This window comes from Egretta garzetta, unplaced genomic scaffold (assembly GCF_000687185.1).
Source record: "Egretta garzetta isolate BGI_Z169 unplaced genomic scaffold, ASM68718v1 scaffold50, whole genome shotgun sequence".
In the NCBI taxonomy this organism is placed as follows: Eukaryota; Metazoa; Chordata; class Aves; order Pelecaniformes; family Ardeidae; genus Egretta; species Egretta garzetta.
In genome coordinates this window covers 3,965,373-3,984,000 of record NW_009258613.1, presented here as the reverse complement: position 1 = coordinate 3,984,000, position 18,628 = coordinate 3,965,373, and the positions used below count along the sequence as shown (strand labels likewise).

General features: G+C 39.4%; 1 protein-coding gene across 1 annotated transcript in view; it reads right to left on the bottom strand.

Annotated features, from left to right (window-relative positions):
• TG (thyroglobulin) overlaps positions 1-18,628 on the bottom strand; it is a 161,306-nt gene that overhangs the window by 88,642 nt on the left and 54,036 nt on the right. Inside the window, 6 exon segments of the mRNA XM_035903440.1 lie at positions 8,779-8,844; positions 11,548-11,691; positions 13,917-13,996; positions 14,554-14,665; positions 15,637-15,813; positions 16,931-17,068. Of these exon segments, the coding sequence (XP_035759333.1) occupies positions 8,779-8,844; positions 11,548-11,691; positions 13,917-13,996; positions 14,554-14,665; positions 15,637-15,813; positions 16,931-17,068 (717 nt within the window).

Genomic DNA, 18,628 nt, shown 5'->3' with positions numbered 1-18,628 from the left:
TGCTAAGCTAAATTCTTCTCTCTCAGGAAAGAAATTAAAAGCAATTCCACAAAAGCAAAAGAAATTCCTTGGATTTACACCTCTGACGCTTGAATTTGGCCTCCTATATCTATTTCCCTGAGGTTTACTAGCTTAGCATTATTAAAATCTTTTGAAGGTGTTCAAATTAAGCTTGTGAGTATACATTATTCGGTACATGTAATGTGTTCTGCATTTGATCACAAGCTAAACTTCCTACTTTTATATGTAAAGATTTTTATTTCATCCCTTTACGTGGGGTAGAGTCATGTTAATAATATTCATTGCAAATACATATAAGACACAATGTGCACTTTGCAGCCCATGCTAGGTACAGAAGAGTGACTGCTCATGATGCAAACTTCCATAGAACATATATTCATACCTACACACAATTTATTTTGATTATTCTTTGCCCCGAATCTCACAGAAGTGACCTTTACAACCTCCCACTACCCACATGGGGTTGGCTGTTAGGTTGGTTTCAGGTTTGTGGGGGTTTTTTTCATGCTCAGTCCTGGATAAAGCATTTATAATCTCAGATCAGATTTATGTACTGAGACACTTCCAGTGTCTTCCATTCTGAACTTCTGCCCAGCTAAACCCAGATGCAGATAAATGCAGAAACACTAACACTTATTTTAATGACAGAAAAGGCCCTTTTACCCAGAGCTTTCCATGGCACCACTGTGGATGCTGCCAGCTAGCAGTGAGCTGAGAAAGAGATTTTGGCTGTTAGTCGTTTCCTTCTCCCCTTCTCCTGGCAGCAGATCCAGCAATGCCCAAAGCCATGCACATCCACTTCATTACATGGGCAAAACAGAACTTTCCATGGTTGATCTAAACTTGCCTCATCTAGAAACTGCTCTCGCAAGGCACACAGCTACAAACTGGCGCTGCTTTACTGAAAATGCAGTGCACCTGATGGGCTGGAAGACATTTCGGGTTTATATATAGGTTAAGCTCTGACCTTCCAAACCACATTTTGGCAAATGCTTTGATTGGATAATTACAGCACTCTGAATCCAGCCAGCCCTGTAACTTTTATTGCAAAATTATAGATGTCCCATACAGAGAGCCTCTAGCTTCCAGATGTTCTTGTTTGGGTAGGCAAGGTTTAAGACTGGATTTGCAAAAGGACTCACACTGGCCTCGCTCTGCTCCCACTCAAGTCAAAGGATCACAAGACTGGAATAGATTTCCTGGGGGCACAGGGTCCAACCTCCCACTTTCATAGGCAATGACATTACAAAATCCTTTTCATAAAGTAACAAAAGTTTCATCACCGGCTTCAGTGGAAGCAAAGAGGGGTCAGTTCTGAGTTTACTGGCAAGCCTGACATTTGATACAAGGGAAGAGAGATACAGAAGTGCAATAAAGTAACAAGTTACATTTAGAAGAAAATTCTTGAATTTGAGGTACATACACATATCAGATGAGGTTAACATGAGGTTAAGGAGGTACTTAAATCATATCTCTGCGTCTAGTATGCCTAATTTATGTTTGAAAGACAAATTCTGATCTTAATTCTGAAATTTGAGAGCCATATTTAATAGCCCTGACTCAAGCCAAAAACATGTTTACAGACTGAACTCAGTGCTTCATATTCCTAGTGTTCATATTTTTTTTTTCCAATGAAGACTGCTAACCTGTCTGTACACCAACAATCTCCAAAACCAGCAAATCATGAACCTCAAAGTGGACCTGCTGAAAATATATACTTTTTCAAAAATATAGTTGCTTCTCATTTTTGTCCATCCACTGAGATCTGAATAATTCAAAATGAGTAATTTTCTTAAAACTGCCGCATAATAACTATAATCACACCTCAGACAAACATGTCACAAACTAACAAATGTGTTATTTATGGCCTTCAGCAGTGAGCAATCCTGCTATGCTATGTTAAATGCAAGCTTTCTGCCTCCTTCAGTAGCGCCAATTATAGTAAATGGTATAGTAATAGGATACTAAAAATGTGCCAGATATTTATCCAAGTTCAAAACAAGCTGTTTTCAAAAGACTAAGATCCTCACATTTACAAACAGAATAAAAATCAAACTTAAGACCAAAGATAGAGTAATATTACACCAGAGGTCCAATATGCTGCATGGAGGCACGGTAGGTGGGTTCCCGAGGATGGATAAAGAAGGCTGAGTTTGTTTCAGGCCACAGATCTCTCTGACATATCCTCAGCATTATGGGAAAGCAGGAAGACAAATGATCCTATTAATCATCCAAGTCACTACATCAGCACCTGTACCACCATCGGCACCTCTGTTGAGAATGGAAATACGCCATGTGCTGAGATAGCCCAATGGGAAATTTATTCCCACGTTGGAAAATCCCATAGCCACTGCTCAGTCCTGCATCGAGGGAACGACTATAAATCATCAGGGGATCACAGGAAGGGCCTAACAGATCATTACATCCAGATGCCTTGGTGGTTTCTCAATGAATTACTTTTTTAGGATGGAGCGGGAATGGAGCCCGTATGATCTCTATACGATCTGCAGTCCCATGCAGAGATCACCATTTAAGGGCCATTGACTCCTACCAGTTGCCAAATCTAAATCCTGTTTAAAACTGAGGAATCTGGAGACGCAAATGCTCGATAAAGTTTGGATAATTTCTGTATATAATTCATAAATCTCACTACAAAGTAAAAAAGCAGAACTTATACACCGGTGTCACTTTTTCCCACATGCAAGGGAATATTTGCAGGCTCCCCAGTTTGCTTTCAGTGCAAGTAATCCTTCCAAAAAGCCAGGTAACATGTTTCATAGATTGTTTTGCTTCTTTCCGTCTTAAATGGAAAGATGTAAAAACTTCCGCAGCTCAAACCCCTGTGTATAAACTCTTTGAATAACAGCATTATATAACTGTAAAATATCAATACATCATTTCTCATAAAACCCTTTTCTTATCTGCCTGTATCTTACAGCTGGCTGCAGAAAGTTCCATCTCAAGCCTAATTATGAGACCTGGCTATTTTTTCTTTTACATAACATTCCTCCCTATTCACACAACCCAGCAGAGCTGTTATTTAAATACTAGAGTAAGTAAACCAAGACTGCAGCATGACATATGAGCATTTTCAGCACGGGCAGTCTTAAAATAACAGCTGTCCTCCCATCGTTAAAGGTCACAGATCATACCTGAAACTCACCACAGATGGTTCCATACATACAGCATGTTGACTTCTTCAGGGGAAAAAATGCTCCAAACGTAACAAGTCAGAATTTCCCAGTCTGCTCAGACTATCTATTTTCAAGCATTATTTCTCAGATAAGAGAAACTACTTGGAAATCACAACAGACCAGCAGGAGCACGCTCTGCTCCACGTGATGGAAGTACAAATAAAAGTATTCATTTAGTTAAAGATAAACCCCACACATTCAGTTAAGCACGCTACAGATTAGTGATGAAGATGGCTTGGAGAGTTTAACCTTTTATCAGAGAGGGCATTGCAAGAATACAAACAGGCAAAAGACATTGAAGCAACAGCAACAGGAATTCAAGTAAAAGTCACTAAGGACAGTGTGCAGCTCACTCCCTCCCACCAGACAGCAATGACCTGCTGGCGTTATGGAGCACTTAATTCCCCTTATTTGCAGGCTAATGGGACATGTAATGAGTGTTAGAAATGCCTGGTAGTTCTGCTTGTGGGGAGAATAACCTGGGGAAAGCAAACAGGAACCTCGGGGATCACAGGGATGCAAGGGGCTGCTGGAAGAATGATCTGGTACCAGGAAAACAACAGGGAGGACCTCACGCCTTCCCTCTTGCTGTGTCTCTGCTGAGACATGGGGAAGAGTTTTGGTTTCTTTTTAATTTTCCTGGTGGCTGCAGGCTGCTCTGTGAGTGGGCATGAAAAGAAGCTGCTATTGAAAATTATTTTTGCCATTGCAGATTCAAAGCTCTAGAGGTTTTATGAAGATTTCTGCTCATGAACATCTTCAAAAGCCCAGGCTGGAAAACAGAAAGAAAACAAATACATGTTTTTGCTTAATTTATTTAGGGAGAGTTTCAGTGAAAGAAGCTCCAATAAATTATTTGGGTGAGACAGAAGAATTTGGTCTCAACTTTTCATCTTTTACACCTATAGTGACTGCAACAAACTCCTCTTTGTGTACGGTGGGACTAGCAGGGCTGGACAGTACCTTGCAGCTCCTTGGCTCAAGGATTTCTGCCTTCAGGCAGGTACCCCGATAAATTAAATCATTCTAGCTGTCCCTCACTTACTTTGGGCAGTCAAAGATTGGATATGCAAGCTTTAAAAAAAATAAAACCCAAACCAAGAAACCCAGTACGATTCTGAGTTTAAGTAACATAGAAGGTGAGTCCTGGTGGCAGTCCAAAGACACTGGGAGCACTGGGAGAGCTGGCTTCACTATAGAACAAACAGACACAGAAAATGGTTTGGGGGCCACAAAATTTTCTTTTAAAGAGTGTTCTCTGGCTTATTCAGGGGGAAAATAGAGAATCTTTACAAGTTTGTTTGTGTTTGCATTGGATTTTGGTTTTTTTTTTTTTTTTTCATTAAAGAATAGCACTTCAACATCTCCATGGCAGAAGGAGTCCACTGGTTCTTCAGAAACATTCAAATCTGAAGGGACATCCTTCTATAAGGGTAAGGATGGATAGTTGGTATTTAACAACATGGCCTCCTGTGGGATGTCCTGGATTCCTCAAAATGCACCTTCTTACTACTACATAAACCAGCTAATATAAGATGTTACCTCAGCTTGAAAATCTTGCTCTCCTGACCACCTAAGGAAACACAACAAAGGAGCCAATAGTTCCATCAGTTTGAACTAGGAAAGCTGAAGCATGTGTGAACATGAGAGAGAAGACCTGTTTTCTCAGAAGGCCAAACGTTACAACAGATTCTTCATACAATTGCTAGATGAAGGTCCTAGCCAGTTTTCGGACAGAGCTAAAAAATAACTTGATGGAAGGCAGCTTGATCCAAGATGCAAGTCCGCCCATTTCTCTGGCCTCTTGAGGTTCCTCTGAATGGCAGCACACCCATCTGGTCTGTCAATCACTCCTCCCAACATTTTGTCATCTGCAAACTCACTCAAGTGCACTCTGTCCCATTGTCCAGATCATTATTCAAGACGTTAAACAGTATTAGCCCCAGCATCACCTCTGTGAGTACACCAGTGACTGGCCTCCAGCTGGATTACAACTCTGTGCCTAGCAGCTCAGCCAGCATTTAGTCCACCTTACAGTTGATTTATCTAGACCTTACTTCATCAGTTTCTGTGAGGATGTTATGTGAGACAGCATCAACAGCCTTTCTGAAGTTAAGATTAACAGCAGCCACCGCTCTCCCCTCATCCACTTCGACAGTCACCTGGTTGTAGAAGACTATCTGTTTGGTATGGGATGATTTACCACTTCACAAATCCATGCTGACTACTCCCAATCACCTTCTTGTTTTTAACATGTATGGAAATGATTTCCAGGATCAGTTGCTCTGTTACCTTCTCAAGGATCAAGATGAGGCCAACCATCCTATAGTTCCCTGGATCTCCCTTCTTGCCCTTCTCAAAGGCAGAGGTGGCATTTGCTTTCCTCCCAGCCTCAAGAACCTCATCTATCACCAGGGGCTTTCAAAGGCAATCAAAAGTGACATCAGCTCCCTCTACAACTGTGGGTGCATCCCATCAGGCCCCCACGCATCTGTATGTCCAGCTTGTTCCCTAATCTGATACTCCTTCACTGAGGGTAAGTCAGTCCTCCTTGCTGCAGTCTTCCCCCCTGGTCTCCAAGGCGTGATGGCTGGACTTGCCAGTAAAGACTGAGGCAAAAAAGGCACTAAGAACCTCAGCCTTTTCCATATCCATTGCCATTAGGTCTCCTGCCCCATTCAGCAACAGACCCACATTTTCCCTACTCTTTCTTTTTCTGCCTATGTACTTGTAGAAACCCTTCTTACTGAGGTTTTTTTCCGTTGTTCTATGGTCCTGCGTGCCTTTACCCTCTCTATTGGGAAGAAGAATGAGTAAAACAAGCAAAGCATCTACTTCCCACAGGAAAATAAGTCTGCTAATCTGGGTTTCTTCACAGTGTGTCAGGGCTGGAAACACCAGACTCGGAAGGGAATCAGCACCCTGACTGCAAATGGGAGGAAGCCAAGTGCTGGGCACTCTGTCCTGAGTATTGCAAATTGGCTAACTAGAAAACGAGGCAGTCAAACATACTAACTGTCTATTAAAATTGTGCCTTAATTGTGCTTCAGTAAACTCAAACTCTAGATTGGACATAACATTAATTTCACTATTTCACAGAGCCTTCTGGCAAATTATTCAAATTTAAGTATCTTTCTGATCTTTTGATGGAAAGCTTTATGTATGTTTTTTATATATATATATATATATGCTTACAAGCACACACACCATATATTTACACACACAACAGTGCCCTTTCAATAGGGACATTTTCTCACACTCACTGTCTGGTTAACACACAGGAGTCACAGTATTATTTTTTTTCCCCATGTACAAGCAATACCACTACATAGCAAATTCAGTCACTGCTAGCTTTTCGATGACTCCCAGTTCTAAAACCATTAATCTTCTATAGCATATATTAATGTAACATTTATAATCATAAAGAGTTTGGAAACAAGGGTTTTGAAAATTTTCCAAAATGTCTGACAACACGCCAGAGATAGCAATCTGACCTAAATAACCAGGCCAGTACTTTTACTATCAAAATGAGGCAGAACATAAGGACAGATGGCACCCAGTTGCATTTTGAATGCATTGCTGCACAGACTGGTATCAGACATCCAACGGGCAGGGGATACCAGGGCTAATTTGATGTTGTGCTGGTTGTGTTCTTTGTAATTCAGTGACTTCTCCTGACTGCTGTCCTCAGGGTAACCACTCCAATCCAGAATCCTGCCTCTTCATGGCAGGCTCTGCTCTCTTGGGTGGTTAACCAGACCTTTGTAAACCAGAGACTTCCCTAGTTGCTCTGCATTTGGAAAGATGACCTGGAAATGGGTGGGATAGATCAAGATTGTTACTAAGGGTAAGATGAGCACCTCACTTGCTGTGGCTAGCTTCTGGGCAGTCTTTAGAGTAAAAAAGCAAATGACAGATAGAAAGGCCTAATTTCCTTAAGTGCTGCCTAGGCTGCTATTTTCTTAGATATAAAGAAAGCAAGAAAAACATAAAAGAAAAATGAAAAAATTACTAAAATCTTCACACTGGCAGGAAGAAAGCTTTAGTAAAGCAGTTTCCTAAATGCCATGGGAAGAACGCTTTGCAATGGAGTTGAATTGCCTGACCTACACATTACCACACTAGCTCCTTCCAGCATTTCACCCCAAAATTATTTCTGCTTACCTATAAAGATAGGCATTTTCTTTCTATTACATTAAAAGAATCATTATACAGCACAAATTCTACTAATAATACAAATTGAACATGATCATGACCAGTAGTCATCGATATGATGATGAAATGGTTAGTAATAAATTCTGAACTCAATATTGAATATTAACAATCTCCTGCAAGTCCAATTGCATATGGTTTCAGAAAATGCAGAAACAAACAAATTAAAAACTTTGAGATAAAAAAGGCAATCAAGGGCAGAGGTGGATGGTACTTCTCAATTTCAGCCCAAGCTGAGGGTTAAATTGAGTTATCTAATGACTAGTCACCCTGCTTCCTTTCCGTTACACACAGCATTTAGCAGCTATGCGGTGTATTTCTGGAAAGGACACATCAGGGAAGCCTGTAGCTGTTGACAATTTGCATATATCTTTAGGGGGCAATAAACACAAAGCCCTGAAAGACAGCGGTTAAGTTTCATTTATTAAGAGGATCCACCCACTTCAAAAATAACACGTGAGTACCGTAAGATTAATTTACTGTAAGACTGAAATAATTTTTTCTTACCGATACAAAAAAAAATGGTGGCATAGCAAGTTACAGCATCTCTTCAAAAGTGGGACCCAACACATACCTCAAGCACTACATTTTTCATGATCCAGTTCTGAATAGTCTTTGAGATAATATTCCCACCCTTGCAGGAAACCACAAACAAGGACTGAAGGCAGTACAGTTCATCATTCTTCTGTACCACCAATTATAAAGCAGTATCAACTTGCATTGATTTCTGGAGGAATTGTCCCTTTCATCATCTTGTTTTCTGGGGAAAAACTAGATTTGCTAAATTTGACTTTGCCTCTCTATTGCAATTGTTTGTATCTATTTGAAAACTCATTGTCATTTCTTGCATTCAGCATTACCGGCAGAAACTGCTGGTGATTTCTCTAACCTGACATCCCTTGCCAGCCTGACAAGCACCAGATGCTACAAGAAAGGCACTAGAAACCCCACAACAGCGGACAATAACACAATAAACAGCTTTTCAGCAGGCTACCCTTGCCAGAGCTTTCCTTCATTGGTCACGGCACCAAAATATGAAGTTGTACCCGCTGAAAGCAATGTGATACCCAATACTTATAAATGATAAATTTCTTCATCAATCCTGCCAAATCTTTTGCCTCAGTGAGCTCTTGTGGCAGTGAGTTTGAAAGAGATTAGGCCAGCATTGTGGTTGACAACAATTCTTCTGTTTCAATGATACACAATTAATAAAAATGAGTAAACACCTGAATGAGTAAACTCACAGGGAACACAAACATTTCATTATAGTGTGATCTTTTAGCAATATATACAAAACCGTTTTTTTCTTTTTTTTTTTTTTTTTTTTGGCTTAATACATGAATACACTTACCACTTTCTGGCCTGAGAGGTAAACTAACAGGTGGACACAGGTTAGGCACGGTGTTCTTCAAGTCAGCTAAAAGCAGAAAAAAACCAAAACATTTGAAAATAATTACACTTGAAGGTTTGAAATCTAAACAACACCTCAATATTTCCAGCATTATTTCTGGGATCTAAATGTTGCCTCTTCTCACCACAAAAACAAGAGTAAGGGTGTGAGGCTGCTTTGCTACCTAACCCTTTTTAGCTCATACATGAAACCGGATTTCCCTAAATTTCCGTATTTATAAACATTCCTACAAACACTTTCCAAAACGCAGTTATTTATGAATAACTCATTTCAGTAGTTTTGTGGTTTTTTCCATGTCCCTCTCTGGTTTTGGTTTTCTGCTTCACAAAAGACATGAGATTTTCTCTGCTTCCTGATTAGCAAACTGGAATTTCTCAAAACGAGAATTAGGAACAAGTCAGTTTCCAGAAGGAAATTTTCCAAATTAAAATTCAAATAATCATTCATATTTTGCACACACAAAACTTCTCATTTGCTAATATTTCCCTTAAATATTCCCCTGTAATTTTAAATAACAAACAAGAAGTTTCCCCTGTGCATTCATATTTTGTAAAACACTTTGCCTAATCAAATCAGTTATAAATTCTCTACTAAGAAAAAATAAATTACCATTCCTACAGAAGCTGAAGACAGATTGGATTTTCCATTTGCTTCTTCCATTTTGTACTTCCCATGCACGTAACCAATAGATATTCCTAAAACTCCAGGATTTTTACCATTCACACTGACAGGATTGAAGAACTGGGACTATCCAGACCTCTCTTTAAAATGCTACTGTATGTTCCTCATTGACTGAACTGCAACCATAACTATACATATGAAGTCAAATTGCATTGAGTGGAACCATGTGGCCAACAGCTCACATGTCAGCTTAACATACTATGAAACGCGGAGACACAAGTACCTCCCTACAACAAGACTGTGGACTAAAACCAAAGACCCTGCTTCATGCTAACATCCCACTGCCTACCGTAAATTCCTCCTTCAGACTTCACTCATTTTCCCTTTTAGTCTCAGAGCTTTCTTGTTCCTCTTCCTGGTTCCCAGACCCCCAACACACCAGCACAACTGATACAAATTTTTGTCTGCAAATATCTCCATTTGCATAAACATCTGTGCCTTGCTGTGTGTTATGGTGGAAACACATCTGAAGTTTCCTAACGACGTAAGGAAATGTCACTGTCTCTCCCTTTACATATACCCCAGGCTCCTCTTCATCAACCCGCTGTCCAAGAAGTGAACAACACACTTTATTTTTAGTTGGTTCTTTGTCAACAACAGGAAAAACAATTCCAAGAAGTGGAATTGTATCTATGCTTCCACTGTCTCCTCTTCACTTTGCCTTTCTATCATTCTTCGTTCTTGTACCTGTCTGTTTCTCAGTTCCCCCTAAGATGGTCTTGCCATTGCCTACTTTATCAGGCCTGTTGTTCTTTTCCTCTCAGTCCTAGACCCTCAGCTCATCCCTCCCCAAGCCCACACCGAGGATCTGGGAAACCCTATAAGCTTCCATGGTGCCCCCTCAAGTCCATGCTGTGTCTCTTTAACAAGGCTAACGCCACTGGGGGAGGAAATGGATCCTCTCGTGGGCAGAGTGCCAGCATAGGACTTGGAAAAGCTCAGGATCAAGTTCATATTTCAGACACTTTCAGTGCGAATAAGGGTTTTCTTTAAGTTTACCAACACTGTAAAATGCAGCGCATTTCCAGGATATCTGATTTAGTTTTACACAACTTTAACTGGATTATCTTAATAACGCGTGCATTGGACAGTACATATCTGCACTTCATGCCACCCCTCTCCACTCAGATACCAGTACTTCTCTACTCTGCAAGAAGTAAGGGAGTTTAAAAGCAGGAAAAAGTACTCTTTATTCGACTTTTTTCCCTGACTCTGTCAACATCGCCAGGCTCTCCTCACTGCTTACAGTGGAGTTCAACAAGGCCGTGCCCATTTGGACTCAATAACAGGCTACCCTCCCATAAAGGGGGATACAGTCAGACAGGCATTCGTTGGCCTTGTTGTTTCAGTTATGTTAATCAAAACTTACCAAAGTAGAACTAGAGCCACTCATGAGGAACGTGACAAATGACAAAACCATTGAAATTTTTCAACAAAATAATGGAGTCTTTTGTTTTGCTATGGAAAAGAAAATTCATTTTGACTAGATCTGGTTTTGATTCCTCTTGAGGAAATAACCTAACCTCTCATAACTTCTATTTAAACATACAGTGGGTTCTTACTGCCTGAAAAATACAGTGCTACCTTGGAATTTGGTCTTGGCTCTTTCTTTAACAAAACAGCCAAAAGTTAATTTTAAATTCCATAACAAAACCAAACTCTTTGAAGTTATGCATCCGCAAACACTGTTAAGCTATAAGCCAAGCAGTGAGAAACAAAGAATCATGTCCTGACCAGGACTGTGCAGTGGGACAAAATATATTTGGATTCAGACATTGGCCGCAAGTCTCCCATAAAATCTAAGAAATTAAATTATACCTTTTTGAGGTATTTCCATTCCTTTTCTATTAAAATGGTGATTAAATTGCACCTTTCTTTCTCTTGCACATATTTGTCTGCCTTGTCTATTTGTGGTCTTTGCAAATGGGTCCTCCATTTGAAAGCTGAAGCTTCTATACATTGAAGCTAATTAACAAGCTTCAATGTGCAGAAACCAGTCAAAAAGGCCATGTGCCCTACATCACTTACCAGGTTTTTGATACCAGCCAAACGGGTGTATTCTGACTTCGGCATCTGGTGAACTACAATCTGAAACTTGCCAAGCGCTTCTTGTTTCCTCAGCACACATCTGGATTCCTAGGCTGTTCAGAGTCAGGCACACGATCTTTCCACCTGCTAGGGAAATAGATGGTTATAGAAACGATGAGGAAAATTTTCCTTTTCTAGATAGTATTTTGAGGAAAGTGAATACAGCATGGTTCCACTGAGTGTTAAAAGAAATTCCACTGACTTAGAAATCAAAGGAAGGAAATAGCTAAAATGGGCCAAGTTTTACTGTTGCTGAAAATAGTGTTGAAAAATCACAATGAATTCAATGTGAGGGAAGGTGGGTACCAACATTATAACCCATTAAGGTCACTAGGAGTATTTCCACTGAGAAAAGACTGGGACCTCTTCCTTCAGCAAGCAGCCCTTTCTGGTTAATGCAATCCTGGAAATTAAAAGCCTGCATGTATGTTGAAACATGGCCCATACTTACATCAAGATAAAAATTCTGCCTTTCAAAGACCTAGTGTAAATATTTCTGTACCTGAAAAAAAATTGAGGGTTTGAAACACAGCTAGCAGTTTCACTGAAGATTTATCCAAGCTCATGTTAAAGTCACTACAGAAAGTTCTCTTGACTGTATGAATGCCAGGACTGGATGTCTGAAATGCCACAGATAATAAATATTAATCAGATAAACTAAGAGGTGGCAGTTTTGCATGTTTGGTGCTTTAAAATCCTTAATTTATTTTAGAACTATTTAAAGAAACTTAAAGTCATATTCAGTTAAGACTTCAAATTTCACATGGCCATATGGAGGTATGAAAACTGTCAACCGTTTGATTTGTGCAGTAATTGCAATCTAACCTATATTGGATTAATTTTCCAAGGTACTCATTTTTGACTGAGTGAAAATTTTGTCTAATCAACAAAAAGGGAATTAAAAATATATATTTCTGAAGTGTTCCAAATTCCCACATGAATGGTAAAACCAGCATATCCTAATGACGTCAGGGGGAGTTGATTAGCACATTCCACTTCTGAAAACAAGGTTAGCCATTTTAGTGGCCTAAATCTGAATTTGGAATAATTTGGAATAATTTGGAACAAAATATTAAAAACCATTTCATTGACTTTGACCTGGATGGCATCCAATTTTAAACACCTGGCTTTCTTTTAAACAGAACACTTCCTTTACAGCCAGTGGAGAGAAAGAAAAGTACCTTCAGAATAGTCAACCAGAATTCTTAATGACCCCATAGTTGTCTCTATACATCTCTCTGCTGACTACAGAGGTAGCACAGGGTGACAACACGCCTTAACTTAGCCGTCCCAAGTGAGTAAAATACATTTGACTTTCCAATGGTTTTCAAGTCATACACACTTTTAAAGATCTGATTTCCTCAGACTGACAGAAATCCTTCTTGAGATGTCTTAAGTAGCTAAAATGCTAAGGAGAAGAAGATAGGCAACCACTATCCCAAACTCAGAAGACTGAGAGGGGATCTCATCAACGCATACAAATATCTTAAGGTCGGAAGTCAAGAGGATGGAAGCAGTCTGTTTGCAGTGGTGTCCAGAGACAGGACTAGGGGCAATGGATGCAAACTGAAACATAAGAGGTTTCAGTTGAATATGAGGAAGAACTTCTTCACTCTGAGGGTGGCAGAGCACTGGAACAGGCTGCCCAGGGAGGTTGTGGAGTCTCCTTCTCTGGAGATATTCAAAGCCCGCCTGGATGAAGTCCTGTGTAGCATGCTCTAGGTGAGCCTGCTTTGGCAGGGGGGTTGGACTAGATGATCTCCTGAGGTCCCTTCCAACCCTTACAATTCTGTGATTCTGTGAAACCAACCTTCCTCAAGTAGAAGACTTAAATTTGGGAGCAGAGAAGTTCAGGCATCCAAGAAAAGCAATAGGCTAAGCTGCCCCAAAGTATCCACAGACATTATGTGCTTAACATGTGCATAATTTCAGTAATATTTAGGTTTCTAAGTCCCTTAGGTTTAAAAACTGAAACAACATACAAAAAAAAAGTCACAAAAAGAAGTCAACCAACATTTTAGTTGGTCAAAAGGTGTTGATAAATGAGAAGTGACAGTTCCCTGGAGTTTTATCAGTTTGAATCTCAGGCTGTTGGAACTGCAGCCTCTTAACGATGCATTCTCATAGTTTTCTTAATAATTTCTGAGGTGTGGAGTGTGTCATTGGGCTGAACTCCTAGAAAAGGTTATGGTTACTCAAAAAGGTGCTAAAGTTGCATAAGATCTGCAAGGTCTTTCAAGGTGCCTTTCACAGCAAAAGAATGAAGGGAGACTGAAATTATTTTAATAATAAAAATAGTGAAAAAATACCTGATAGCTGGGAGTCATTAAAAAAGCCAAATCCCGTGCAACAGGGGTCAGCATCACACCAACGCTCACACTCAAAGAAGCTGGGAAAGGAAAAACATCATTACACTTAGTATCATTAGTAATCTGTCTCTGTCATGGAGAAGGGAAGAGATGATATTGCATGGGGGAGAGGTGCTGAGAACCTGTAGATATGCCTTTCAAGGTAAAACTGCTTCATGGTTCTTTATACCTCATAGAAACTCCCATACTTTTTCCATTTGTAGATGAAATTATGTTTGATCAGTATACATCTATCAGACTACATCCAATAATTTAGATTATTATTTTCACATCTGCTGTAAAAATATCAGCCTAAATTAATTTGATGTATTATTGCCAAGAGGTTTAACTGGCCAACCAGCAATTTAATACAGTATAAGTAATAATTCACATATATATAATTACTAATTATATGCATTATTATTTATAAATCAATTATAAATTTCCTTTAAAACATATGCTATTTTTTCTTCATTAAATACTCTCAAATAGTGCTGTTCTTGGATCAATATGTCTGATCTCCTCCTGTGTAACAGGGCCTTGGTATTTCAGGCATGGTTAAAATTCCAGTAAAAACAAAGGAACAGACATGTCCTACCCATCTGAAACAGCTTTCCTGCTCATGTCAGTCTTATTCCTCACTGAGATCCCTGTTACTTTCTGGAATGGTACACGCATGTAGAAGCTCTTCACAGAACTCTTTAGAGTGACTGGAAGGAAAAACAAAATTGGAAAAATCATCTTAACTTTGTAATTTACATATACTGGTCAAGCAATCACATGGTAAGGGTAAAGTTTATGTTTCTATGCTACAATGATCTTGATGGATTAAAAGATAAATTTACATTATCACAGTAAACTTTTGATGGTTAAGCCTGAAGATGAACAAAAAACCAACAAGTGAAGGCACTAAAAGCTGAGCAAAGTACATCACCAAGGAAAGACTTCCAGCCCAGGGCTTCTGTTTCTGAGACCTGTATTGACTTTACTCCTTCCACAATGTCCAAAAACTGGGAGGAAACTCCAGATTGGAAGACTCCACTGTACTCATGCATTATTCAACTTGTGCTGCACTTCGGGCTCCCCAAAAAGACCCAGTTTAATAGTTTAGTTCAGTGGACCTTTACATCTTTCACAGCAAAAGTACAGGTTCCTGCATAGTGATAACAGGCGTGTTTGTCCAGCTTCCTCACATCAGCCCTATGAGAAATTCGTTGAACTTCTCAAGCATTCAAAGAGCAGAAGTCAACATATGACTCTGGATTTGCTAAAAAAAAAATTAAAAGTTTAAAAATTACACTCAATGACTTTCAATTTTTGCTTAACTACCATGGAAATTTTAATGGTACAAAATGGGATTGGTGACATCCCAATGACATTCCCATTTCACCAACATTATAAAAAGATCTAAGACCTGGTGTGCAAAGTATTTGAGCTACCCTTGGCCTCTCTGAATTGAGAACAACTGAGGGGGAGAGTGGAACTCATGGTTAATATCTTTCCATTCTGAACTGAAAATGAAAAAAAACACACCCAGAACAGCATGACCTTCCCTTGCATCATCACATTCCCAGGACTCATTCATATATTCAGACTTTTTATCTCAGAATCAAGAGCCAAAAAACTTGCTTGCGTTACTGGGGTTAGAGCACACGTTATATATTCAAATCCCCAAACTTGCCTATTTTATGATACAATGTCTGTGGTTGCCAAGGCAGAACAATTTGACAGTTTTCTGGTATTTGATCGATGCTGCCATCACAAATCTGTGCTTCTGGATAGAGGGTACACACAAAGTATTTGTCTGTAGTGTTTTGAAGATCTGCCATTCGACAAAACTCATCTTCTTGTGCACAACCTAGGAAGCAAAGTCACTAAGAGTTACACACACATGAAGGTTTCTTCCCCTCTGTATTCCTCTTCATGTCTTCAGCGCACAGAAAACTATCCATCAGCAAACAACTAAAAGTGAGAATTTCAATATCATCCTATTCAATATTATCCTGCAAGAGAAACAGGGACAGATTCTGTTTCTAGAGACACTGAAGAGCAGGTTTACCTGGAGAGCACAGAAAATGAGCTACACCACAGCTAATTGGAAAGACACATTCCCCAGCTGTGACAAGCATAACCTCAGCGTACTGGTGTCACTCTAACATTGTGATTCATAAAGTTCTCTCTTTAGAGAGATGTGACATACAAACTGTGCAATCATAAAAGAACTCTGCACCAGCCATGTGTCTCTTACTTTAAAGAACAAAAAGGACAATAAAGTCTACAATGTCTTAGGAAGTTTTTGCAAAAAAATATTTATGAAGTGTTCATACGTGACACAAAAATGTAAATAACTTTTCTAGAATCAACTGTTCACCCCATTTACTAGTAGCAATTTGCACTGAAATTTGCCCCAGGGTAATAATGCACCTTCAGAAAAGAAACATCAAACCCATTTCTTAGTCACTGTGGTAATGGCTTCTGTAAATATGCTTCATTTTAAACAGGCATAGCTCTGCTGACCTCTTACAGCGATGTCTGTGCATGGTTTAGTACTCTCAGTTCGGCCTTCCTGGTAGTTAGAGCTAGAAACTTGTCTCCCTTTATCACACCAAAATATACTTTATCATTAACCCCAAATATCTGTATTTTACCTTCTCCTTTTACCACTATGTCATCTATCAATTTGGAGGGGTACATTTCAAGAACAGCAGAGTACTGCCTAAGCTATATCTTCTACTTCTCTTGCCCATAACAGGGACACCCTGATGGTGGATGATGGGTAAACTTTCTGCCACAGCAGACAAAGATTGTAAGAAAAAAACAGGTGGGCCCATTACCCACTTCCATGAAAACTTTGTGGGTTTTCCCAGAAAAAATCTCTAAGTCCAGAGTTTCTACTCATCATAATTATAATACCTATTAAAATATTCTAATTAATTATTATTCCCTACATAATAACAGTCTCCAAGATGTCTTACGTGTGAGACACCAAAGCACCGCTTCATCTGCTGAGTACTTCTGCTTGAAGACCCAATACTGCTGGTAAGGGAGAGAATAATTCTGGTCACTTTGTATCCGGCTGTTGTCCATTAGGTAGAAAAGATCCTTTGTGGAACCTGAGATTCAAACAAACAAACAGACAAACTGCTCAAACCCACAAAAAAACTTAACTATGATCTGGAATAAATTAAATTTATTTATATAGAAAATTCTGCCTTTCACAGTAAAACAGCTGCAACGATTTTGTAGGGCTAACATACACCAAAGGCTGCTTTTAATGACAGAATTGTCCACCCAATTGATGCCTGTGTAGGCAATGCCTCCTTGCCGAGCTGCACTGCACAACTCTGCATTGTCAGACTATTTCCACCACCCAAAAACTAAATGAAGATCACAGCTCCCAGAAATAAGAAGGTTCTCTCTACTCTGTCATGCAACACATCAGCCTAATAGTGAAGTATGATGCCTCAGAGGATGTTTACAATACCTTAATCAATCTAGTTTTATTAATCCAAAACACAGCATTTTCCTTATATTCCCTTGGGAATCTTTTACACCTCTCTGTTAAAAGTTTTCGTAACAAGCTTAGTACCTATTTCAGCCGTTTAACCTTATTTCTCCTGGTTTATGCTCCCACAGACCACATTAAATAACTCCTTTCCGTGACCTGCCTGTGATCTTTAGATGTGCATGCAATGCTTTATTATCTCCTGAGCTCCCTCTGAAACAATCACAGCTATTCCAGGCTGTTTCCAAATGAATCCCTTTAAATAAGGGTCCAAGTAAAATATTGAAAGAGATGGACAGTCTTCACTGATCTCTTACAAATTTCTTCATAAACAGCTTTTTATTTGTCAAGTGCCATAAGCAGGTCTCATCCCTGGTTATTCCAACATTGTGAGAGATTCTGTTATTACTGAAACAGCCAGACAAAAATGAAAATAAGAACGTAAAGACGTGCCGATGATTGCAGCTGAAATGCTGAAGCACATACTGACATGCTGGGACAGCGCAGTAGCCTTGAATTTTAAATCAGAAAATAGAAAAGATGTGTTACTATGTGCTGTAAAGATGATCAGCAACTAATAAAAGCTCTGTAGATATTTTCTTAGATGTATCCATAACTTTTTTAACAAGGTGACTTATAAGTCCTGAGAGTTAACAAGACTTAACTTCCACCTCCAGTTTCTCTTGAAACAGTTTGTGTCATGACTAAGAGTAAAGGATGGGGGAAGAAGCTGCATTCCTTGCATAACTTCAGGTTTCAATGATATCATCAGCCGCAGCAAGGCGAATAGAGAACCCCCAGGGCTTCACTCATGCCTTGGCAGGTAAACGCAAGAGAATTTCACCCCATGTATTAAGTGTAGTTTTTTCTCATTTTTAAGTCTGGACTTTAAGGTATGACTAACTGTATAGGAGCACCACTAGCTAAATGGGCATTTTAGTTTACCTTCCATTCAAACTAGATAAGCAAAATCAGCAATTCACCTTGTGTTAGGATTTTACACGTATCAAATCACATGCTCAGGTATTCATCAAGGCTCCTCAGCAGAGATTACAATTCATTAGGGATGAACCACAGTGCTCTCAACAGGCTCCACTGCTCTTTTTCTCTTAGGATTATGGTGCTGAAGGCCCAAAGGAAATCTAGTAACTTAATACAAATTATTTTG